The following is a 27,209-nucleotide window of genomic DNA, read 5'->3' as shown; positions in this document are numbered from 1 at the left end:
TCACACACACACACACACACACACACACACACACACACAAATCTCCAAATCTGAGGTTACAATCGTCTTCACATTTCTCCTCAGGCTGCACTGTGACTGTCGTAACTGAAGGACACTGAGTATGAAAACACACACTGACATACTGCAAGATACAATTGTCTCATATTTCCTTCCAGGGATTTTGTCTGCCCATTAATGCTGTAACAGAAAAGCAGGAATGTGACACATTGTGTCAATAGCTGTTTCCTGAACCAACAAGGATTAAGCTACATCAAAAAAGCTGATTTGTATATGATATTGCTATATATATTATATATAAATTATATATGCATTATATTATATTATTGTCACGTTTATGGTCGGTTTTGTTTTCCCTGTGTTTCCATGCCCTTATTTGGTCCTTCCCGGTCCTGTCCTAATTGTTTCCAATTTGTTCCAGGTGTTCCTTGTCATTTAGTTATCCTCATCAGCTGTCTTCCCCTCGTTATCTGCCCTATTTGAGTTCTAGCCCGTTCTGTTCTCCCTTGTCTGGAATTGTTCATGTCAACCTTGCTACGTGTGTTTGTCTGTTTCATTTTTATTATTAAAATTAGTAAAATTCTCCTACGTCTCCTCGCTCCTTTGCTCCGCGCTCCTACACAGCAGCAGTCGCGTGACAATCATTCAAAAGTTTGGGGTCAGTAAGATATTTTTATGTTTTTACCATAAAAAAACATATGCTCACCAAAGCATTTCAAATCAAAATATATTAAAAACAGTAATATTGTGAAATAGTATTTTGATGTAAAAGAACAGTTTTCTATTTGAATATGTTGTAATATTTAATTATTCCTGTAATGGGAAAGCTGAATTTTTAGCAGTCGTCTTCAGTGTCACATGATCCTTCAGAAATCGTTCTAATATGCTGATTAAATATATCTAATATGTCTATTATGTGTGTTGAAAACAGTTTTGCTGCTTAAAATGTTTATGGAAAGCATGATAAATTTTTTAAAGATTCGTTGATGAAAAGAAAGCTTAAAACAACAGCTGTTTGTAACAATTTTTGTAACAATATAGATGTCTTGAATGTTACATTTGATCAATTTAATGCAGCCTTGCTGAAGTATTCGTTTCTTCTTCAAAAACAAAAAACTTTTGACCCCAAATGCATTATAAATATGACTGGATATTAGTTTTTTTCTTTGTTTGTTTGTTTTTGTTTTTTGCAGTTACATTTTTACTTTATTTTATTTGGGTAGTTTTTGGAATTAGTTTTTTTGATTTAGAATTAAGCTTTGTGACATCTTAACCTGCACAAAAAGCACATTTACAGGGTTTTTAGTTAGTTAGTTAATTTTCCTTTATGGAAGGTCTTTAGCCCTAATCATGAATTTCTGATTTTTTTTTCTAAAGAAGCAGGTGAATGCATTTTCTTATGCAAAATCCAGCAAAAGCCAACATCCAAAACAGCATACATGTCAACAAGAATTATATGCCAGTATGCGGTGTAGCAAATGTTAGTTTTTAATTGTACAAGGAGATATTTCACCAGAATGATGAACGGGAGCTGGCATGTTATCACCCACACATGCACCCACACGTTAAAACCAGCCACAGATTGTCTAATAACTGTCCACTGCAAAGCTCTGGAGATATTCGAGCTAAACATAAGCTTGCCTCAAACTTGGGTTTGATTTTGATTGATCTCTCACTTTATCCCTCAGCTCAGCTATCCCCCAAAATATCCCCCTTTACCTGAAAAACGCACTACTCATCATCTTAGAGAGAAATGACACTTTATTTTTGTCTCTTCCACTCAGATAAGTGGCTGTATTACATGATGGGTGGGGGTCAAACCACAAGAGCATCGGAAAGGGAAGATGTTGGCAAGCTGGCTTTGAAATAACTCTTAGGCACCACACACTCTCCATTCCCCTACAGACGGTGCACTTCCACTCAGATTTGTGACAAGAGTTGACTTGTATGATTGAATTGTTGTTTTCCTCATGTTTGGTGGTTTCCTCCTAAGTGTTTTTTGATGATACAGGTCACTTCTCAAATGTTTTTTTGAGTACATGAGACCTCTGAAGACTGGACACAGTGCAGAATACAGAATCAGGCAATGCAATAAGTCATTTTGTGTCAGTGAAAGCTTTGCTTTTGTGAATTTCATGGTGGTTTAATGCGGTTTAGGTTCAGATATTGGATAAAAAGGACCTTGACTGCAGACTTCAGAAGCAGAACTGTTGAAACTTACTTGGCCTGTTCTCTGGTCTGTTTTACAGGAAGCTACTGGAACGCAGCGTCATTCAACACGCCATCCTCGTACCTGCACTTCTCCACTTTCCAAGGAGAAACGAGTGCTGATATCTCATTTTACTTCAAGACCTCTGCTCCCTATGGCGTGTTCCTGGAAAACCTTGGAAACACGGATTTCATCCGTCTGGAGTTGAAATGTAAGAGCCTGGCTCATGTTATCTTTGTTTCTTCCTGTTTTTTTTTTTTTATCCCTTTCTCTAGACTCTGTCTGTCTGTCTTGCTGCTCGCTGAATCCCTTGGTTGTGCGCTTACTGCTGTGAAGTGTGATATTTGAAATGAGAAAGTGCTGAGCAGGCACTTTAGAAATTTTGCCTTGAATCATTTGCTCACCAGTGGATCCCCTGCAGTGAATGGGTGCCGTCAGATTGAGAGTCCAAACAGCTGATAAAAACGTCACAATAATCCACAAGTAATCCACACAACTCCTGTCCATCAGTGAATGTCTTGGGAAGTGAAAAGCTGTGCGTTTGGAAGAAACAAATCATTTTAAAAAATCATTAAAGAGTTTTAACTTTAAACTGCCACTTGTCCAGAATACAAGAAATGATGAAATGACAAAGAAAAGTCTATTTGCAGCACTGATTACAATACATTCGCCGCACATGTTCAGCTGATTGTTCTCTATTGAATACAAATGGAAGCTTAAGAAAAAGAAAACACTGCCGAATTAAAATACTTTGCTTAATTGCTCATAAATGTCTATTTACTGACAATTTACAGCCTTTTTCTGCAAAAAATGCTTAGATTATACATGAAGCAGCATAACTGAGGATTTGAATTGTTCGTTGTGTAAAAAAAGCAAAAGAGGCGAATCTCTTTCTTGCAGATCGAGTTTTCACCCCATAAGCCGAGCTGGCTGCTCCTTCACACTGTTTACTGCACAATAGGCAATACAGAGCGCAAAAATACACCATTGCGGATTAATCTTGTGTTGCATGCAGTGTTTCATGTTTCCTGAAGTGGCTCATTGTTGCAGAACGATTTTTCGCTCTGTAATGTATTACTCAAATGTCTGTGTAAATCTTTAAATGCTGTTGTTACGTGCTCTGTCTCCCATTTCTGCACCAGTCGATTGTTCCAGTCTTACCTAGACTGAAGACCAGAGGACAAAAGAACAGATTCAGCTTTTACATAGTCAATAGCAAATGGTTTTTATGCAAACACAAACATACAGTAAATGTTTTTATTTATTTTTTGACCTAAATGAAAAAGTCTAATCATTTATTTTACACCTTAATGTGTTTGTTCATATATCCTCTCAGAGGTGTTCATCAGATAAAAAATAATCACAGCAATAATGTCTTTGTGTCGCTCTGATTGGCTGATTGCTCTGTCAGTGTCATAACCCACATTTATTGTGTTCAGAGCCAGTCTGCAAACAGGCCTGAATGACTCAACCTGGTGAAAATGGATGGACTGATTACAAAATAAATAAGTCGCCACTTTTGCTCTCATGCAAATCAAATTAAATTATTTGAAAATACATTCTGTGGGCACAAATTTAGTAACTGTTAAAGATATAGCCAAAGCAACATTTACTGACAAATAAAACCTTTCAAATGTAGATTATTTAAACTATGAAATAATCTGGTATTTACTTATTTGTTTGTTTCTGTTTTGTCTTGTGTTCAGATTTATTTTTTTAATATATTTTATTAGATTATATAAGATTATTTAAACTATTATTATATACATAACTGGGTACTTTATGTTAATTTAATACTTAATTTATATTTATTATATTATATTATATTATATTATCATTTTATTTTATAAACTTCACAAAGACTTTGAAATATCCTAGTATTTAGTTAGTTAGTTTCTGTTTTGTGTTCACCTTTATTTTTTACTATTTTTTATTAGATTATTTAAACTATTATTATATACTTGATGAGAGATTTTGAAATATCCTAGTGTTAATCTATTATATTATATTATATTATATTATATTATATTATATTATTTAAACTTGAGATTTTGAAATACTGTGGTATTCACGAATAGAAAATAAATATAAACATAAATATTATTATTGGTTATTGGTTGCCTGGTGATAGTGTAGTGCCTCGTAGCTGTGTTCTATGTGTGTCACTGATTAAAAGTTATATTAAAAATGTCTTTATGTTGATGAGTGTTTATGAATACTGTGCTCTGGTAGCAGGAAATCATTCCTTCATTTTTTACACCCTCACACACACACACACACACACAATCCTGAGCCAGGAGTGTGTTCTCCAGCCGTCTCCCCAGGCACTGGTGTATCTCTCAAGGGCTCTGAAGACGCACACGGAGGGAAGGAAAGCTGCTTAGTGGCTCCATTTGTCAAATTCACATGTCCTGCAGTCTCCCTGTCCTCATCTCAGGGGCACAAGGGAACGCGAGGGTTACAGTGAGGCAGAGGATGTCACATTCCCTGCTCTCTCATTTACACACATTCCTGAATCCATACATAACCCATTATTTTTACACCCTGCTGCTTTACCCTTCCTTTGGACTGGGAGAAGCAAATCTTGTTCTGTTCCCTCCATTCTTAAATAAAAACTGAAAAAAAAAGCTTCAGGTGAGACCGAGCAGAGAGAACAGCGACTCGCTTAGTGCTTTCTCAGAGGCTGGTGATAGCAAAACATCAATCACTTGATGAAGGAGTGAAGGGAGAGAGACGGCCAGCCGGGCATTATGCATACAGCACATGTAAAAGTCTGCAGGCCTGTCCGTGGAGAAGACGGCACTTAGTGTTTGTGCTGCTAGCAGGGCACAGATGCATACAAAGTGGCCCTGAATGAGCCTGGCATGATCGGAATATGGAGGAAACAGGAAGGCATTAGAGCTTATTGCTGCTCGTTTTGCCCCAGCAGTGCCACGGCCCTCCAGAGAGCAGAAGGTTATTGGCATCAGAGATCACTGAGGGTCTCCACATGACAGATGTGCTGCCTTTCCATATTCAGCTCTCAATCAGGGGCTTTACTCAGCTAGAGACTCTGCGTATTAGTGAAGGCTGGTGTGTAGGAAAGAAAAATTACAAAATAAGATCACATAAATATTTAATTATGTTTCCTAGAAAGCAGTGAGATTCAATGGAGACTTTTGCTCCTGCTTCTCAGATGGACAACCTGGGCAGTCTGCTATCAAAAGCCAGAATATTACTTATTAAATATGATGTCGTGTGATTTAAATATATGAACTCAAACATTTATTTTCACATTTCTGAGACCAAATTATGTGACTTAGGCTACCTATTAGTTTTATAGCTTAATACATGTTAAAATTTTTCTTAATTGCATGTATAGTTTTATTTCTTTAAAGTATATTATATTATATTATATTATATTATATTATATTATATTTTTTAAAAACAGTTACACTGTGAAATATTATTGCAATTTAAAATGTTAATGTTTTCTATTTTAATATATTTTAAATATGTAAATTAAATGTCGTTTTTCCTGTGATGACAGCTGAATTTTTAGCAGCAATTACTCCAGTCTTCAGTGTCACATGATCCTTCAGAAATCATTCTAATATGCTATTTGATGCTCAAGAACAATTTTATTAATATGAATGATGAAAATAGTTGTGCTGCTTAATATTTTTATGCTGTAATAGTTTTTTCAGTATTACAGATTCTTTGATGAATAGAAGAACATTTATTTGAAATAGAAATCTTTTTTGCAGCATTATAAATGTCGTTACTGTCACATTTTGTGAACAAAAGTATTAATCTCTTTTAAAAAATAGATCTTGCTAACTAAAGAAGTTTTCCGGCCCGAAGTCAATATTGGTATCCCAAAATTAAAAAAAATTAAAAAATGCAATACTCTTTGGTCCCAGTAGTGGCATAGAAATTACACACTTTACCATTTTTCTGATGTTTTATAGAGAATAGAGAGAGCAGAACTGATCTAAAAAGTTGGGAAAGACACATTAAAAACCTCATCAGCCTGTCTCATGAATATTAATTAGGTGTAACATTCACCCAGTAGTTCGAAATAATTGAAGCCAAGTGGGTTCTAGCTGTATTATTAAAGAACAACTATGCTAAGCACAATGATCAAAGACGTCAATCTAGCATGTTTACTTTGCAAAACAATTAAAAAGAGGAGTGAAGGGAGAGAGACGGCCAGCCGGGCATTATGCATACAGCACATGTAAAAGTCTGCAGGCCTGTCCGTGGAGAAGACGGCACTTAGTGTTTGTGCTGCTAGCAGGGCACAGATGCATACAAAGTGGCCCTGAATGAGCCTGGCATGATCGGAATATGGAGGAAACAGGAAGGCATTAGAGCTTATTGCTGCTCGTTTTGCCCCAGCAGTGCCACGGCCCTCCAGAGAGCAGAAGGTTATTGGCATCAGAGATCACTGAGGGTCTCCACATGACAGATGTGCTGCCTTTCCATATTCAGCTCTCAATCAGGGGCTTTACTCAGCTAGAGACTCTGCGTATTAGTGAAGGCTGGTGTGTAGGAAAGAAAAATTACAAAATAAGATCACATAAATATTTAATTATGTTTCCTAGAAAGCAGTGAGATTCAATGGAGACTTTTGCTCCTGCTTCTCAGATGGACAACCTGGGCAGTCTGCTATCAAAAGCCAGAATATTACTTATTAAATATGATGTCGTGTGATTTAAATATATGAACTCAAACATTTATTTTCACATTTCTGAGACCAAATTATGTGACTTAGGCTACCTATTAGTTTTATAGCTTAATACATGTTAAAATTTTTCTTAATTGCATGTATAGTTTTATTTCTTTAAAGTATATTATATTATATTATATTATATTATATTATATTATATTATATTATATTATATTATATTATATTATATTATATTATATTATATTATATTATATTATATTATATTATATTATATTATATTATATTATATTATATTATATTATATTATATTATATTATATTATATTTTTTAAAAACAGTTACACTGTGAAATATTATTGCAATTTAAAATGTTAATGTTTTCTATTTTAATATATTTTAAATATGTAAATTAAATGTCGTTTTTCCTGTGATGACAGCTGAATTTTTAGCAGCAATTACTCCAGTCTTCAGTGTCACATGATCCTTCAGAAATCATTCTAATATGCTATTTGATGCTCAAGAACAATTTTATTAATATGAATGATGAAAATAGTTGTGCTGCTTAATATTTTTATGCTGTAATAGTTTTTTCAGTATTACAGATTCTTTGATGAATAGAAGAACATTTATTTGAAATAGAAATCTTTTTTGCAGCATTATAAATGTCGTTACTGTCACATTTTGTGAACAAAAGTATTAATCTCTTTTAAAAAATAGATCTTGCTAACTAAAGAAGTTTTCCGGCCCGAAGTCAATATTGGTATCCCAAAATTAAAAAAAATTAAAAAATGCAATACTCTTTGGTCCCAGTAGTGGCATAGAAATTACACACTTTACCATTTTTCTGATGTTTTATAGAGAATAGAGAGAGCAGAACTGATCTAAAAAGTTGGGAAAGACACATTAAAAACCTCATCAGCCTGTCTCATGAATATTAATTAGGTGTAACATTCACCCAGTAGTTCGAAATAATTGAAGCCAAGTGGGTTCTAGCTGTATTATTAAAGAACAACTATGCTAAGCACAATGATCAAAGACGTCAATCTAGCATGTTTACTTTGCAAAACAATTAAAAAGAGCACAGACGGATTTACCACTCACCATTTGCGTGTTCATTCAGGCTATTGCCATTCGGTCGTAAAGCCATTGTATACAATTATCTCCCAAAAAGTTGAGAGTGGTCAAACTTAGAGAGTTTCAATGATTCCTATGTCCCTGAGAGAGGACGGTGAAGTAAAGAGAGCAAAAACAAAGTTCAAGAGTGCATGTGTGCTGTTGTGTGTGTGTGTATCAGTGTCTGAGTCTAGGCCTCTGTGTCTAAGCTTGTTGACTGCACTGGTAGGTCATCTACAGCGGCACCCAGCGTAAACACTCCAGAGCTTTTCTCTAAAGCTGGATATTCACCTTCTGCATTAATCCTTCCTGAAAAGAAGAGTAATCAGGTCTGGCTGCAGGCCTGTGTGAGATTAAGAGTGCGTTGGGGCCAGTTGTGTGTGTGTGTGTGTAGGCAGAGGAGCAGATTGTGAAATTGAAGCTCTCCGCCTTTTTTTTTTCTAGCCTTCCATTATGTCTCATCGATTTATGCCCTGACTCCTAATCCTACTTCCTTATTTTGGCCTGCCTGGTTTTCTTCAGTTACGGCTCAAAACTGAGGCCCAGTGAAATCCACTCAGAGCATGAAATGGGTGGAGGGCACCGCGTTGGGTTACTGTCGAGTGGGAGTTTGATTTCAGTTATACATCTAGATCAGCTGCCCTCTGGGTTCTGGCTTAAAGTTAAATGTCTTTTTAAAAATCTGTTTTATGCATTATTTAGAGTGTTAAGTGTTAAGAATATTGTCTTTTTATGTCAAATATTTTAGTGATTGCTCTAAAATTATGTAACTATGTTTTGTTATGTTGAATTATTTAACAAAACAATGTTTTTCATGCTGTGTGAATGTAGCTGTGTAAAACACACATGCTGGTGCCCTTGAAATTGTTCTGATGGTCTTGAACAGAAAGAGAACAGAATGAAGCAATTAATGTCAAATTAAGTACAGTAAGTGTGTTAATTGTTGAATAAATGAAATATACTTAAAGGTGCAGTAGGAGATCTCGGAAAATGCTAACTTTAGCCTGATAGCACTGAAAGTGAACGTCCCACCTTCCCTGCAAATTGCCGTCCAAAACCACGCCCCTTGAAAGCATATACGCACACAGACCAGAATACCAGAGACAACACAATACATCATGGCCCGGTTTCACAGATGGGGCTTAGACTAAGCCAGGATTAGATCATAGTTCAATTAAGACATTTAAGCAATTTTTATAAACATGCTTAGAAAAAAAACATTACTGGTGTGCATCTTGAGACAAAAACAAAGGCACTGATAGATTTTAAGATCAGTCAGTGCAAGTTTCTTTCAGTTGAAACAGCTCAGACTTACATTTTAGTCTAGGACAACGGTGAGAAAACTTTATAGTACAGTTAGTAAAAGTACTACAATACCAGGAATGAAGATCAGGTTGTTGATGTTTGCCTGCCATTCTCGCTCTGCCTGCAATAGCATACGTGACCGCGCTGATGACGTATCCTGTCTGCGCGAACAGGGTGCGCAGAAATATGCAAATACATATGTTGACAGGCAGGTAGGAAAGTCAATCAAAACGCTCAGACCGAGTGTTTTGATTGGACGAACATTTATTGGTCCTACGCTTTCCAAAGTATATATAAATACATATAAATACATTTAGACCACTTAACTTAATGATTGCTATCGGAATGTGAAGAGACTTTCAACCAGCATAACAAAATTTTTCTGAAGACAATCACCTACTGCACCTTTAATTATGGAAGCCTGTTCCCACCACGGAATAAAAAATAAAAAAGGTAATTGTGACTTTTTATCTCTTTTTATCTTTCACAAACGTTTTTCTTACAATTGAGCTTACAACTCTCAATTTTTTGTTGTTGTTGGTACCGCCACAGAATAACATTTTAAAATGTAATTGCGACTTTTATGTCACAGTTCTGCCTTTTTTCTCGCAATTGCGAGTTTACGTCTCACAATAAAGACTTTTCTTCTTTATATCAATTCTGAGTTTGTCTTGCAAATCTAAGAAAATAAATCACAGAATTGCAAGGAAAAATGTCATAATTGTGAGATAAAAAGTCACAACTCTCAATTTTGTTGTTGCTGTTACCGCCACAGAATAAAAATAAAAAATTAAGCATATAGCGTTAGTTCTGGCAGGTCACGTGAGTCAAGCTTGCATCGGCTGACTCTCAGCTGATCACATCTACCTATAGGAATGCGACACCTATCACGGCATTCCTATATAAGCTCTATTCAGTATTATTCAGCAGCTTTTTTGCTTGCTCAGGAGCAAATTACCCCCCTCCATCCCCAACTCCTCCTTTCGCCACAGTCAGGACTTTGCTTTCTGATATTCCTTGTTGAATCAGACACCTTTTATCTTGAATAATGTGTTACACTTAAATATCATTAAGAACATTAATTATATCTGCTTTGTTCTGTTTACCCTTGGGGGTTATTATTGCTGCTCTCCCTGCTCATTCATGACAGGCTGCATAGATGGGCACGGCGTTTTTCCCCAGAACAAAACCATGCCGCCAAACCAAACTGTATGCTAAGTGTCAGTCATTTTGACGATAATGGACCTGACAGAAATGTACTTGCGACTTTTATGTCACAATTCTGCCTTTTTTCTCGCAATTGCGAGTTTACGTCTCACAATACAGACTTTTCTTCTCAGAAGTGCAAGTTTGAGTTATTATCAATTCTAAGTTTGTCTTGCAAATCTAAGACAATACATCGCAGAATTGCAAGGAAAAATGTCATAATTGTGAGATAAAAAGTCACCGTTGCTTTTTTATTTTTAATCCTGTGGCAGAAACAAACATCAATATTTAATTAGCCTGAGTCATTTTATGCGCTGTGTTAAATAACATTATTTTACTGTAAATGCATATTTGTTGCAGGTTATAAAGCAGGTTGGTGTATTGTTTTAATTGAGAACCATTTCTTATTATAATTGTTGAAAACAGTTGTGTTTTCAGCCCTAATCTTAAAGTAATGTTTTTGTAGCAACCATGATACATTTTTTTTCAGGATTCTTTGATGAATATGAAGTTCAAAAGAATAGCATTTGTTTGAAAATAGAAATCATTTGTAGCATTATAAATGACTTTAAATGACTCATTCTCACTCAAATTAGAATAAGAGAATATTATGATATTCTAATACCTTCATGTGTGGTGCACCCTCAGAAAGTGTCTGACTGTCAATGAGCTCTGAGCCAAATCCTTCGATTCACAATTGATCAAATCTCTCTCTCGCTTTGTCTGTCTTTCTGCTGGTGCCCTCTGTTGGCATTATCTAGTACAATCTCCCTACTGTAGCTCTGGCACTAGCCCAGGAGAAAAGAGCCTCTCGATGGATGATTGAATGATGGGTGGACGCTCACATCTGCTGCTTCAGCTCCATTTCATCTCAAACGCTCTCTGCCAATTCCTCTTATCTCTGCTGAGGAAATCTTGACATCAACCACCATTGAATATTCATGCCTGATTCCAAGGCATAACTGAGCTTATTACTCTCCCTTTTCCATTTCTACAAAAATTGTTTATTAAGCTTCACCAATTCATGTTTTATACTTTGTGCTTTCAAGCTTTTCAGTTAGATTCACTCATACGGTCTTTAACTATACGGTCTAACTGTCTTTTCTTTGTGTTTGGAGTTTTTCCATAGCTAACTGGTGTTTAATTACAAACGTTTCTATTTTTATGTTCAAATTCAAATTGTGCTGTTTCTTTTTTTAAAGGGCATATATTTGGGGATTAACACACTGAAACGGTAATATCTCAGTTGGGCCCAAAAATTTGATATTTTTTGGCTTCACTGCATAAAAATTGTACAGCAAGCGGGAGCCTTTTCTAAAACTCTCTCTTTTTCTCCAGTGCTTATTATAAGTCATGGCAGCCTTCACTGCATTTCTACACATCACAGTTTTTTGACATGGAAATAGCTGTTGGGCTTGTCAGATCTTCCCAAAAGTATCATTATTATTTTTTGTCCACAGCAAAGCTCTTTGCCTGGGTTGTTGGCTGAATGTGGATATAGCTTGGATCCTCTGTGGGCTCAGATGGTGGGAAGATCCTTAGACTTTCTTTGATGCATCTTTAATGAAGTGAAGGCTCTCTCGGGGCCTGAGGGAGAAATGGCAATGTGACTCTGCAGAACACCTGACCGCTTGCATGAGAGTCAAGAGCTCTCGCTAAATGCATTTATATATGCATAAGAAAAGCATCAGCCTTTGATTTGGTCTGTAACCCTAAAATATCCTTTGTATTACATTGAAAAATAAGCAAGAGAAGGAAAAGTGTCAGATATAAGACTGCTTTACATGAATAACTGGTAGTTCACATTAAAAAATGAAAAATACTCACCCTCAAGTCCTTCCAAATGTTTATGACTTTCTATAGAAGATATTTTGAAAAATGTCTGTTGTTTGTCCATGCAGTGAACGTCAATGGGGTCCAGTGTTGCTTTGGACCCTATTGACTTTCATTGTACACTTCAAAAAACTTGGTGTAAAAAATTCCACTCAGAAATTGCGAGTAAATCTGACAAATAGCAGGTAAAGCACTGAAAAAGTGACTGAATTAAACATTAATTTTGAAGTAGAAAGACTAGTATTTATCTAAAAACATACTCCAATAATCTGTTTTATTTACATTGTCAAAAAAATCATTTTTATAGTGTACGGACAAAAACATTCATTTTTGGGTAAACTATCCTTTTAAAGGGATAGTTCACCCAAAAACAAAACTTCTGTCATTAATTACTCACCCTTGTGTTTATACCAAACCCATAAGACCTTCGTTCATCTTCGGAACACAAATTAAGATATTTTTAATGAAATCTGAGGGCTCTCTGACCCTCCCATAGATACTTTGTCGATCATCTTGGTATTTTTCTGGACCTTGAACGTGGTAGTTCCCTTGCTGTCTATGGGAGGGTCAGAGAGCCCTCAGATTTCATTAAAAATATCTTAATTTGTGTTCTGAAGATGAACGAAGGTCTTATGGGTTTGGAACAATACAAGGGTGAGTAATTAATGACAGAATTCTCGTTTTTGGGTGAACTAACCCTTTAAAAGGTCTTTGTGGAAGTAGTAACATCACAATTCCCCCGATTTCAAATCTGGGTGTAGACAATAATAATTTATATTTGAAACTGTGGAGTTAGTTTTGAGTTTTGAAGATGGTATGTTTCATTGTGGAGTAACCTCTCATACAATATGTGTGAATATCAAGAGTAATTTGATTCTCTGTTTCATGACCCCTTTAAAGGGATAGTTCCAAAAATAAAAAATTCTGTCATTAATTACTAACCCTCATGTCGTTCCAAACCCATAAGACTTTCGTTCATCTTCTGAAATCCGAGAGCTTTCTGACCCTGCATAGACAGCAACGCAACAGACACGATCAAGCCGCAGAAAGGTAGTAAGGACATTGTTAAAATAGTCCATGTGACATCAGTGGTTCAACCTTAATTTTATGAAGCTACGAAAATAATTTTTGTGCGCAAAGAAAACAAAAATAATGACTTTTATTCAACAATTTCTTCTCTTCTTCTCCACCACCATTCACGAGAGTACCTCGACGCATTGAACGTTTCAGTTGCGTTGCTGGAGGGTCAGAAAGCTCTCGGATTTCATCAAAAATATCATAATTTGTGTTACAAAGATGAACAAAGGTCTTTTGGAACGACATGAGGGTAAGTAATTAATGACAGAATTTTCATTTTTGGGTGAACTATCCCTTTAAAGAAAATTCTAGTTTATTGCATTAGAATTTAATTCTGACATGTAGATACCAGAATACAATGCAAATTAGCATTCACCATCTGTATAAAAGTCATTTATGTGGTATCATGAAATGTATTGGGCCGTAACTGCTCTGTTGGTTTGGTAGATCTACTAGCCAGTTTGGCGGGTGATCTAATATACCCATATAAACACAAACCCACTTTTTCACTGCCATGCTGTTTGGCTTGTTGATTTTGTTTAGTTTTCCTTGTGAATGCAAGGGCAGCGGTCCACTGAATGCCCTCAGTTGTGGACAGCAGAGCGGTCCACACAAATAAACGAGCACACACAGAAGCGAAAACGCTCCCCAAGAACAGTGGCGCACTCTTGATGCTCAGTGCTGGCTGGCCAAGTGCAGGAAATCCAATAACAGGGATCAGAGGGCTGAGAATGGTGGAGCAGCCCTAGTCCAAACTAAACACCTGCCAGACCTGCCCTCTTCCTCTCATCCTCTCTTTCTCTGTGTTTTGCTGTCTCTCTCTCACAAACGGTCTGTAACAGGATTGGGTCTGTGTTTATTAAGTCACTGGCTAGTTCTTTTAGTTAATGTTTATGTTGAAGCATGTAGCATCTAGTGTTGTCACAGTGGAGCTGAATTTTTGTTTTCTGAGAGCTAAATCACCAAATGTTTTTCTTACTCGCTTTTGTTTTCTTTTTTTTTTATTTTGCTTAGTGTCCATTGTCCACATATACGTAGTGAGTGTGTTGTTCTGCACTAAAAGAAAACAGGGCACAATGTACTGTGTTAATACTGTATGTAGGAATTTTCTATATTGATTTTTCACAGGTGTTTTACCTGTAGCACACATTGCGTTGTGTTTTAAGATTAAAGGAAGTGTCTGCAAACTTAACTGTCCTGGCAGAAAATTATCAGTACCTTTTCAATTTTTTTATAGTTATTTTCTTATTTCCTTTTATTAAGTTAAATCATAATCAAAAATCATTAAATTATTTTTAGTTACTTTTATTTCCTAGGGGTTGATTTGTTTTTTACTGAAAAACTTTTTACTGTTTTATGAAGGTCATATTAAATCTTTGACCATGGCATCATCATTTTTTGTTGCTTTTTCAATTTCAATCTTAGACTATGACTAAGACTAAGTCCATCATAAAAAAAAATTAAATGTTAATACTAACATATTCTAAACAAAGAGTGAGTTTTTTTTAATAAACTGCTTTAATATATATTTTGTGATAACTATTTAGATAAATTTAAGAAATACTATTTTCCCTCTGCTGCTTCATATTCCGTACCCACTGTATATATATATATATATATATATATAGTCAAAACATAATTACGACAAAGGAATTGATATAGTTAATAGTTTTATTTTAAAATAAAAACATTTGTTTCCAATGTAACAAATTTTCGTTTGTTTGTTTTGTTTTTTTTTTTGTTTTTTTTTTGTTTTTTTCTAGTTTAGATTTTTGTTTCATTTTGTTTTGTTTTGTTTCGTGCATTTCGATCATTTTCATATGGCTACATGGCAAAAAGTGCCTGTAGTTGAAAATACTCCCTTATAACTGAGCTTGAATATATAACGTATGCTTACTTGTGTTAGCATGTGTGCTCATAACTGAGCTTAAAATGGGCCACAACTGCTGTTTTGATGGCAGTGGGCCTTTGCTCACAGACAGAGTTCAGAGTGTTGGCTGACCGTGTCATAGATCTCCTCCTCCAGTTCAGAATCTGAGATGAACAGGTGGCTCTGTGGATGCCAGTTGAAGTCGAACACTTATCCCCAATTCCTGCGATATCTGCATCAGAATGTAGCACAGTAAAACAGCACCCCCTACTGAGAGCAGCAGGAACACCTGCCACTCCAGCCATAAGAAACCAGAAAACAGACCTCCTTTTTATATTTTGGCATAAATAACAAATAAAACTAACTGCAGGCAGCTCACAGTAGCAGATATTTGTAGGAAAATGCTGATCGTAATGGCACGAATGATTTGTGTTTGGACAGTCCTGTGTGTGTGTGTGTGTGTGTGTGTGTGTGTGTGTGTGTGTCTCCCTGCAGCTGCCAGGTACTTGGTGTCATATCACAACACTTCTCTTAGCTTCCTAAGATGGTGACAATAGCAGTAGCCGACTATCACTGCAGGCTCACTGTGCTGCCAGCACAAAGCAGATCCAATTTAGTTCTTGCCTTCAGCATCTGTGCAGCCATATTAACCCCTGCCGAAAGGAGCCGGTTGGGCCAATGAATTTAGAAACATGCTTGGCTAGAAGCCAGGTTTGTCCTTTTAAATAATTCTACTTCAGTGTCTAAATTGTGCAGCACATTTATTAGCGTGTATGTGTCATATTGTTAATTGTGAATTCATATTTACCCCTCTGGTGATATAGTATTCATGAAAGCCCTCATTTTAATTTTGAATTCTGAGGTTGTCACTAAACTGAGCTAAACCTTAAAACATTCTGACCAATGATGGGACAGTTTGTGTGTGACTCGTGTTAACAAATTTTGGTCTGTTTTGAAACCTTAGTTTGTGAAAATGAACCGAACCAATAATAAATTCCAATAATTTAGTCCATGTTATGAAACAAACTAAATTAAATACAGGACTTAAAATGTGTTAAGGTTTTCACACTGCATTTTAAGTCATTTTTGTATACAAATCAAACGATTTGTGTCAGTGTTTTTAAAAGAAGTCTCTTACGCTTACCAAGTAAAATACAGTAATATTGTGAAATATAATTAGAATTAAAAATTAAAAACTTTTCTAATCTGATATATTTTAAAATATAATTTATTCCTGTGATGGCAAAGCTGAATTTTCAGCAGCCATTACTCCAGTCTTCAGTGTCACATGATCATTCTAATATACTGATTTGCTGTAAAAAAAAAAAATAATAATAATAATAAAATACAGGTATTATCAATGTTGAAAACAAAGTGCAGCTTAATATTTTTGTGGAAACCATGATGCATTTTTTTCTGATTCTTTGATAAATAAAAATGTCAAAAGAAGCACATTTATTTCAAATATAATTTTTACAACAATGTGAAAGTCTTTATTATCACTTTTGATTAATTTAATGCATCCTTGCTGAATAAAAGTATTGTGTTATGTGTATACTTAATGCATATGTGTAAATGAGCTGTTTATATGTGTGCTCTGCACTGAAAATATATTTGAATGCACTTTTGTAGTTTTAATAACTTCAATAACTGAGACTGTTATCCTTTGATGTTGATTCACAAATATATGTGATTTAAACAGTTAAAATACTCCGTAAGGATGTATGGTGTTTGTGCTGACTATCAGACTATCAAATGAGCTCCAGTCAACCGCTCCATAAATCTAGAAACTCCTCCGTAATAAATGCAATGCTTGTTGTACATAAACATTTCAAAGGTGTCTTGAAGTGTGACACCAGCTCGCTGTCTGAGCATCTGAAGCTTTACTAAAAACTTTCTGAAGTTTTAGGAAATGATCATGTGGCGTCATGAATAAGATGAGATAGTGGCTTATTACTGGATACACTATGCAGTCTTTAAACACAATCGCACTACAGCGTTGGGTTGAGCATGGATGATGGCACTGTTGCTGTGACGTGTCTCGGGTGTTTCTAAATCAGGATTTATCAAGGGTTAAACCCCAAGAGGCCTGGCCCTCTGGGGCTAAGCATGACACACCACAGCAGTCATGGCTCAAACACACCTTGCCTCTCTTCTCCTTTCTCTTGCCATAAATACCATCTCCTCCTACAGGAGTACAGCTGTCAGTCTTCACTGTTTATGGAGGAGATTATGCAACACTGACTCATTAAAAGCTGTTGTGGCCTAAAATGAATTCAGCATGGTGAATAAACACTCTCCAACTCAGTTTAGGGCTGTTAAGAGGAATTTTAATGATGTGCTTGAGCGAAGCAGTCTGATGAGTTTGGTAATTCTGCATTTTAAGTCACAACTTTGGATTGTTGTTCTGCAAAACAGTTATTGAGTAAAACAATATTATATGAACATTAATTTAATTAAACATGCTGAATGACCTGTGGTTGACATTTCAAGTAAATTTGCAGTCACGTAATCTAACAACAGAAAAATAAAGAATTAATTACTTACTAATTATAATGTGAGTTTAAAAAATAACTGTTAAAGGTAAGTACAGATAATGTTTCACCATCAACTAGAGTTTTAATATAATGGATGCATAATAAAGGAATAGTTCACTCAAAAATTAACATTTGCTAAAAAAAATTTTTTACTCACCCTCAAACCATCCAAGATGTAGATGTGTTTGTTTCTAAACTGGAAAAGATTTGGAGAAATTTAGCATCACCAATGGAGCCTCTGCAGTGAATGGGTGCCGTCAAAATGAGAGCCAAACAGCTGAAAAAAACATCACAATAATCCACACGACTCCAGCGCATCAGTTCATTTCTTGTGAAGTGAAAGTCTGTGTTTGTAAGAAACAAATCTGTCATCAAGGCATTTTAACTTTTAACTATTGCTTCAGGCCCAAATCCATAAATTCATAATCCATAATGACGCTTCCTCCAGTGAAAAGTTCATCCCCTCTTGTCTTTTCACATCAAAATCCACCAACATATTTGTTTTCAGAACTGTAAACAGTGCTTGATCTGTGCACATTTCTCCTCAGAGAAGATTACTTTTTTACTGGAGAAAGCAGACTCATAATATTTTAGCAAGAAGCAAGAGTTTGAAGTTAAAAACGTCTTGATGAATTTGATTATTGCAAACACACACAACTGATGGACTGGAGTCATATGGAGTACTTTTTGTGATTTTTTTTTTTTTCTTTTTTTTTTTTAATGATGCTTTTATCAGCTGTATAAACTCTCATTCTGACGGCACCCATTCACTGCAGAGGATTTATTGGTAAGCAAGTGATGTAATGCTAAATTTCTCCAAATCTGTTGAAGAAACAAACTCATCTACATTTTGGATGGCCTGAAGGTGAGTACATTTTCAGCAAATTTTCAATTTTGGCTAAATCATTCTTTAAAATATACCCTGAGCAAACACTTTGATCTTCGTCTATTATATTTTTAATAAAAGCTTAATTTTATTTATTTCATCATTTTTTTATATTCATATTTTTTCATGTAAAATAATTCAATTTGTTTGTCTGTTTGTTATACATGTTCTTATTCAGAAAAACTAGCAGCGAAAGTTTGAAATAATAGTTTGAGTGGTCTCTCTTTCTGTTTGTTTTCCTTCACAGCCCCCACGGTGGTGTCGTTTTCATTCGATGTAGGAAACGGGCCGGTGGAACTGAACGTGCACTCTCCTACCCCGCTGAACGATGACCAGTGGCACCGGGTCAGTGCGGAGAGAAACACGAAAGAGGCCATTCTGCAACTAGACCAAAAATACAAGGAGGTCAGACCTGCGCCTACACAGGGACACACACGCCTGGAGCTCTACAGCCAGCTTTATGTGGGTAAGGACCACATGTACATCCACGTATAGCGTATATATGGACTCGTGTGGGTGAGGACTTCAGCAAAACACATTTTTCCATACGCCCACCCCTAGAGTTCTGAAGCCTGTTCATGCTTAGTTATATTGTTGGAGGTTGGAGTACTGTTGTTTTTTGTAGGCATTCGTAATGTTATTGATGGGTTGCACAACTCTTGAAAATCTGATCAAATGAGATCTATTACTGATTAAAATGAATTAGAAAATATTTTTCTTCATTATCTTTCTCATAAAATACACAATTCCTCCTGAATATCTCCTTTCTGAGCTGTTCTTGTGTCTCTCTCTATCTTTTTCCCACTCTTTTTCCTTTTTTGAGAAATCAGCAGTTCTCGCGCACAGCGCTCTATGTTCTTGTGTCTGAAAGTGAAAATGTATTTATAGTCAGCAGCCTAAATGCAGGTGTAGCTATTAAAACTCACACTTAATGACATGGAACCCTGGGGAACCTGTTCGCCTCCAAAGTATGAAAAAGTCCACTGTAAAGAAAAGGAAGTTGAAAATGGGTTTGACTGAATATGGTCGAAAAATGTTTTAGGCACAGCAGGGAATGTGACTAATAATGGTGTTGTGTGTGCTATGCTAACATTAGCAAGGAATCTTTTTATGGCTTTAAAAGTGCGAACAAGCCGTGTCACTCATGAGGCAATTATCTGTTGAACAGAATGGCTTTGGGCTTTCATTGTGCTATTTTGTGCTTTGACTTATTCTTTTCAACAAATGACTTTGACGCTCATTAAGAAAGGGGAAGATAATGCACCCCTGTGGCTCTCTTGAGAGAGCTTTTGGAAAGCTCGTCTAGCTTGTGTATTTAAAGATTGACGTCAAGAAAAATTTCCAGGTTTCCAATAAGTTTTTATTGATATCAAAGTTATTGATTGGTTTTATAAAGCAGAATTCTCCAGAACAGGAAATATACATGTATATTATTATTGTTGTTATTGTTATTATTATTAATGTTTGGTAATTGTATTAAATTACAAAATTAAATTGATTATTCTATATAATTATTTATTTATTTAATATATTATACTGTTTTTTTATTATTTATTATTTAAAATACCAAACATACAATTATTGTACTTTTTATTAATTGTATTATTTTATTACTTTTTATTATTATACATTTTTCTATGAAATATCATCTGAAAAATTAATATAGATTTAGTTTTTCTCTAAATTAGCTAAAGGAAAATGTTTAATTATTTTCATTTATATTCTTCAGCATAACAAAACAGTGCTCATCAATATTCACCTACACTCTATTAAAAATAAAGGTGCTTCAAGAGGTTCTTCAAGCGATGCCATAGAAGAACCATTTTTGATTCCACAAAGAACCATTCAGTCAAAGGTTCTTTAAAGAACCATCTCTTTCTTACCTTTTTGTAATCTGAAGAACCTTCTTTCGCCACAAAGAACCTTTTGTGAAACAGAAAGGTTCTTCAGATGTTAAAGGTTCTTTATGGAACCATTTAGACAAAAAGGTTCTTCTATGGCATCGTGAAGCACCTTTATTTTTAAGAGTGTACATGTAATTTTAATGAAACAATTTTGAAATTTTTTATGTGATTAGAGCTTTGATTTTTTTTTTTTTTTAATGGACAGTGTGAACTGATTTGTGGAAATAAATTAAACTTACCAACTGCATTTTTTTCACTTTAAGTTTAAATTAGACACTATTAGAATTTTTGATCTTGAAACTAGTCCAAAGATATTGTCCTATTGATAAAGACAGGACTTCAGTCTATCAGTTAACGTCTTGTGAAGTGAAAAGCTGCGTGTTTGTAAAAAATCATGCAGTACATTTTCATTTTGTGGTGAACAGTAGGGACAGTATGTTGGATAGTGCAACCAGCAAAATCATGTATTAATATTCAATATATTGCAAGCCATAACCCTCTCTAGGTCTCATTTGCATGTTGTCCATGCAGCAGATGAAAATGTAATTCTTATTCTCGACTTAGATCTGAAGAATGTTGGACTGGCATATCAATTTCAATATCATGCACACTAGGGTTAGGTGTAATGAGCTTTGCAGTCCAAATGAATGTTAAAGGTTGTCTAATCCTTGTCCGTTGTTTCAGTAGAAATGTAAAATGTTGACATGACTGTTCGTGGAGAGCAACTCTCAGTCTTTAGACCCTGACCCTCAGTTGGAAAACTAATTGGTTTATATCCGCTGAGTGGGCTGGGGTGGACCTGTCCGGACCTGTCAAGCCTCCTCTCCTCTGCTTATGAATGCTCAGTTTTCAGACCATTTAGTCTCATGCCATCATTTATTGATAAAGCAGATTGCCCTCTACTTCTGTTCACCCATGGATGCTTGTGTCTATTTGAAATTGTTTTGCATTTATAGCGGCCTCTTTATATTTAATGGAGGATTAAATGCTTGCTCGTTTTTGATTGTCATTCGCTTCATCTCAAATAACAAGCAGACCTTTGATTTAACAACCACTAACACAATGCATTCGTTCATGGTATTAATGTGCATATGTCTGTTTGCATGAATCTTTACTATCCACCATCAAGTTGCTTCTTGCGATTTACTTTCTTTTGAAGCCTGGCCTTGATTAAGCATCAAGTTTTCTAATCACTGCATGTTTTTTATTCATATTTTTATTTTTTATTTTTTTTGGTGTTGTTTTCTTTCTTTCATTGCTTGCACATCTGGGCGATATTGGCTCTCCAAAGGGAAGTCAGCTTCATGGGCCTGTCAGGACAGTAGGTAACTTTTTTGTAAAATGTACGACAACAAACAGTCTAGTTTAACCTGAAACTTCTTGTCTGTCTGTGATATTTTGGTCAGGTGACCTTTTAATTCAGTATAAGGCTATAAACATTCTGTGCACTGCAATGGTAAAAGCAGAAAAAAATATTCCACTGGGCAGGATGATCTAATAAATGTAATATGCTAATTCATTACAGTTTCATTAGAGAATAATTTCCAATTCAGGGCTCATCAGAGATGGAGGCAGTGAACTTCAGAAGGGTTTTAACAGCTCTTTCCTCACTCAAGCTTATTCATGCTGCTTCACTTTCAAAAGTTAAAACACATCCTGTATTTATGAAAAAGTTTTGTGAAGTTGATTCTTCAGTGACAAACAAGGGCATAAAAAGTGCCTGCTAAGTGACATGAATCAAATTGGAACAATATTGCGACGAGGAATAAATAGAAATGTTAATTTAAATGATCTTGTGTTTATCTCATGTTCGTCCTTGAAACATGAGACATTGTGTCTTTCATTTAAGTATTATAAATAGCACAGCATATTTTACTGTACATTTGATGATAAGAGCTCTGCTCTCAGGTTTATTAGCAAAGAATTCAGTGAGTTGTTTTGTATTATATATCCAAGCAGGTCACCAGCGCAATTAACACTCAGCTGTCGATGTGAGTTTGAGTTCAATTGAGTTTATAAAACTTTGAAAATGTGTTTTCTGTTCTTTTTTTGTAAAGCATAGCCAAACTGCCATTATTACTTTATATATCTACTATATATATACTCCAATCCATATAATGTCTTTGGAGGAATTGATAAAGCTTTCCTCATTTGGCAGCTTGATCAATTTTAGCAGGATTGTACTTGTGGGTCAGTTTTTATTATTTACCGTTAGTAGATAATGAATGCATCCTTCCAGAACATTTACTATTAATCTACTATTAATCTAGCAAATAATTGTACGATTTCTGTTTAACTGGGCAGTTTCGTGTAATGAAAAGATGTCCAGACAAGACATTGAGCAATTGGCGAATGTTTATTTTCTCCTGGAAGTGGAGCTCTAATGATGTCTAATTTCTCTAAGGTCTATTGTATTGAATGGTACATGCCAAAATTAATGAAACCCACCAGAAGGTTCAACTATTGGCTGAGACTTAATGTTTCAAATTTAACCTTTTGTTTTCAAGCTAGTCTGCAATAGAAATTAAGGATTGAGTCATTTTGTTGGGCCACTTATGCTTTTATTAAATGTAATATTGACTAGTCTTTGTCTCCATTTCTCATCCAGGTGCAGCAGGAGGTCAGAGAGGGTTTCTCGGATGCATCCGCTCCCTGAAGATGAACGGTGTGACCCTTGACTTAGAAGAGAGGGCAAAAGTCACTCCTGGTGTAAAACCTGGCTGTTCGGGTCACTGCACCAGTTTTGGGATGTATTGCCGTAACGGCGGCAAGTGTGTGGAGAAATACAATGGCTATTCTTGTGACTGCTCCACCACTGCTTACGATGGGCCTTTCTGTTCAAAAGGTCAGTATGCATATGCAAATTAGAAATTCATACTTTTAAAAGTTTTCTGTGAAGTTTATACACCTCAACCAGAGATATGACACTGAACAATTTGTTTTTTAAACCTGTGACTGGCAGGAATCTCTGAGGGCAACTCTTGTACTTAAGCTCCACCTCCCTCATTTGAATATAGTTATAGCATCACTGACATGAGCAGGCCCCTTCTGTAGTTCATGCTCTATGTCGAGACCTCCATCAAGCATCTCATGCTCTCTGTTTAAAAATGGCGACTCGCTGTGAGTCAGGGCCTCTGATGGTTGCCCTCAGCTTTCAACATCTCCTTCTGCTTGAAATATGCATGAACAACCTCGTAATTGCAAGGTTTTAACTCACATTTCCATTTTACACATATTTACTTGTGCCGTCTAGGGTATTGCAGTCAATATCGAATTCTCTCAGATTCTTTGCCTCTGGGTCAGTGCAATTGCTCCCACAGGCTGCCTTACATTTGTGGCTCAATACTACACATCACCTTCATTCTAGGAAGAGGAATCTCTTTGCTGTTTCATTTGGATTCAGAGATATGGATGTGGATTCTTACATCTATATGTTATTTAGTGCTATTTTTTCTCGATTTAAAGGGTTAGCTCACCAGAAAATGAGAATTTACTCACCCTCATGTTGGTCTAAACCATGCATGACTTTCCATTTTTGCAGAACATAAAAGATGATATGAAGAAGAAAGATGTCTCAGTTTTTTGTTTTTTTTTTTAAATAGGAAGACCGTCATACAGGTTTAGAATGCCCTGAGGGTGTGAGTAAATAATTGCAGAATCTTTTTGGGGTGTACCTAAACGCAAAGCCATTAAGAAAATGACAAAATATTATTTTTAAAAGATCTGGGCTGAATTAAGACAGATAGAAAATGTTTTTAAAAAAAGACACCATATTTCAAATGTCTTAATGCAAAAAACAACAGATTTGACAATAAAGGGATCACTTGCTTTAATGTAACAAATTAAGATCTTGAATTTAAAGGGATAGTTCACCCAAAAATGAAATTTCTGTCATCATTTACTCCCCCTCCACTTGTTCCAAACCTGTATGAGTTTCTTTCTTCTGTTGAACACTAAAGAGGATATTTTTGGAGAATGTTGGTAAACAAGCAGTTGACATTAGCCATTGACTTCCATAGTATTTTTTTCCTATGGCTACCGTTAACTGTTTGGTTACCTGGTAACCGTTACCAACATTCTTCAAAATATCTTCCTTTGTGTTCAACAGAAGAAAGAACCCCATACAGACTTTACAGGACTTCCAATGGGACTTTAAAGTAGTAGTAGTACAGTAGATAAATGATCCAATCCAGGGTCTGTAAAGTTGTTGGTCCTCAGAACACATTACAGATGGGATTTTTGTACTCAAGAACTGTAATTCCTTATATCCGTACCATCCTACCCTGCCTTTCACGCTCCCACTGTGTCGAGGCTTTTGCCCCAGTGGTACTAAAACATGGTGGTTCTTTCTCAGTTGCCTCTGAACCTCGTGTTGCAGCCTGGTGGAAAAGTAAGGATTGCTCAAGGACCTCGCAGCAAATAATTAAACCAATCTATAGTCTCCGCACTGATTTCCTTCCTGCTCCCGATACAGCATTTGTACAAAGCTCATTTGTACTTAGCGCTCTGTTCCCGGGGGTAAAACGGCTGAATGAGAGAATGCCATGAATAACAGATAAACCCGCCTCGTCCTCTGTGTACATGAGATATTCGGTGCGGGTGCACATTGTCATGTTCGTTCACTCTCTTTTTACCCATGTGTGTATTTACTTCATTACCCATGTTGATTTCCCATGGTTCTTCCTGTTCCACCCCATATGCAACAAATCCTGTGTTGTTTATACTGCTTCTGTGTAAGACAAATCTATGCACACTTGCACATGTCCTAGCAGTCGGGTTAAACGATTCGTGTAAGGACCTTTGTTCTCCCCCTCAAGTAAAAAGGTAATAGGAAAGTGTCCTCTTGGTTTAGCTGTTGAAGAAGCCCCTCATGAATACAAAACATGCCGGTAATGTCAGTTTCCTTGCCCTTCTACACTTTTTCAGGCTAAGAAACACTGGTTTCAGAGTTTAGACTTTTTTTAATTGAACACACACTATGATTCGCTATGATTCAAAAGTTTGGGTTCAGTAAGATATAATATATTACGGCTGTCAGTTGATTACATTTTTAATCTTAATTAATTACATGATGTGTCGATAAATTCATCTAATTAATCGCAAAATAAGTTTGACTATGAAAATACCCATAAAAGATTATTTAAAGCTATTTTTGTGTTAAATGAGAAAGTATCAAGTAGACATTACAAATTGTAGCTTTAGAAATAAATATTTTATTTGATTCAACATGAAATTTATTACACACAAACATTTAGGCTACAACGGCCTAACATAAACTATGGAACATTAAAGAAGATCATTTGAGAAACATCAGTATTTTTTGTTCATACAATAAAAATCATTGGTAACCAAAACAGCTTTGTTACCAAAAGTCTTCAATTCTTTTATGTTCCACAAAAGAAAGATTTGAAACAACATGAGGGTGAGTAAACGATAACAGAATGTTAATTGTTTTGGGTAAACTATAACTCTAAATAAGAAACTAAATCTGCCAGCAGGTGGTGGTAAATGTCTTTATGAGTCATTTATTCATTCGATTCCTTCAAACGGCTGATTCATTCAGAAACTAAATCCCGCTGTTTTGCTCAAAGATGTGCAACAATTCTGCTATGGCTAAAGGTAATATGGCAAAACACGCAAAACACACTCAAACATTGTGTTTAAAATATAACACCATATCAGCTTCTTATTTACTGAACTGCTGTATAAAATCACATTTAAACTCATAATATCGAACAAACTCGGGACAAAATCAGCACTCGAGTAATACTGCTCTCCCTGCTCATGGGATATTGCTTATCGTATGATATAAATATGAGACAAAAACTCATACAGGGGCATTTTTTGCACCAATATCTTGAATTTTAGGGCATAACTGCATTTATGGAGTTGTTGTCCTGCATCATATTTGTCAACAGTCAACTATATGAAATGTAAGATGACATACAGGTCTGGGGGCGGGGTCAGTGCGTTAATAGTGTTAAAATATTTTAATCGTGTTATTTTTTCATAACTAATTAATTAACACGTTAAACTGACAGCCCTAATATATATATAATGCATTAAATGCATGTGAGAATGCATTAAATTTGTCAAAAGTGACAATGAAGACATTTTCAAGTTGCCAAAGACTTAAATTTTAAATAAATAAACTTTCTTGAATTTCTTTGGTAACTTTATAAATGTCTTAAATGTCACTTTTGACCAATTTAATGCATTCTCTCTAAAAAAAAAAACAGAAATAAATTTTATGGATGCTCCGATCAGGATTTTTGCAGCCAATACCGATTTCTTGTCATGGTGATCAGCCGATACAAATGCCGATTCTGATGCTTCAAGGCAGCTTTATATAACATATGTAATAATGTTATATAAATAATCACAAAAATTATTCCTTATACAGTGAACATTTTAATATGCCTTTAAAATGGGGTTTATGCATAACATTATGTATATCAGGATACTTAATATAAGACAAAAATAAATACAAACAAAATGGAGCAGTCTGATGCAGCCCACAAGGTTTATTTAAACATTATCCAGTAGTAAACTGTGGAGGACAAAATAAACATTTAATCTC

General features: G+C 35.5%; 1 protein-coding gene across 1 annotated transcript in view; it reads left to right on the top strand.

The window, feature by feature from the left end:
- Positions 1–27,209, top strand: part of cntnap2a (contactin associated protein 2a) — a 408,589-nt gene that overhangs the window by 330,438 nt on the left and 50,942 nt on the right. The window contains exons 16-19 of the mRNA XM_016537023.1: positions 2,268–2,438; positions 18,973–19,191; positions 21,921–21,950; positions 23,238–23,474. Coding sequence (XP_016392509.1) covers positions 2,268–2,438; positions 18,973–19,191; positions 21,921–21,950; positions 23,238–23,474 — 657 coding nt within the window. The remainder of the gene's footprint in view (positions 1–2,267; positions 2,439–18,972; positions 19,192–21,920; positions 21,951–23,237; positions 23,475–27,209) is intronic.

The sequence above is a fragment of the Sinocyclocheilus rhinocerous genome, unplaced genomic scaffold (assembly GCF_001515625.1).
Source record: "Sinocyclocheilus rhinocerous isolate Xijiao unplaced genomic scaffold, SAMN03320098_v1.1 scaffold65, whole genome shotgun sequence".
Classification (NCBI taxonomy): domain Eukaryota; kingdom Metazoa; phylum Chordata; class Actinopteri; order Cypriniformes; family Cyprinidae; genus Sinocyclocheilus; species Sinocyclocheilus rhinocerous.
The sequence above is the reverse complement of the archived record's forward strand: the minus strand, read 5'-3'. Positions and strand labels throughout refer to the sequence as shown.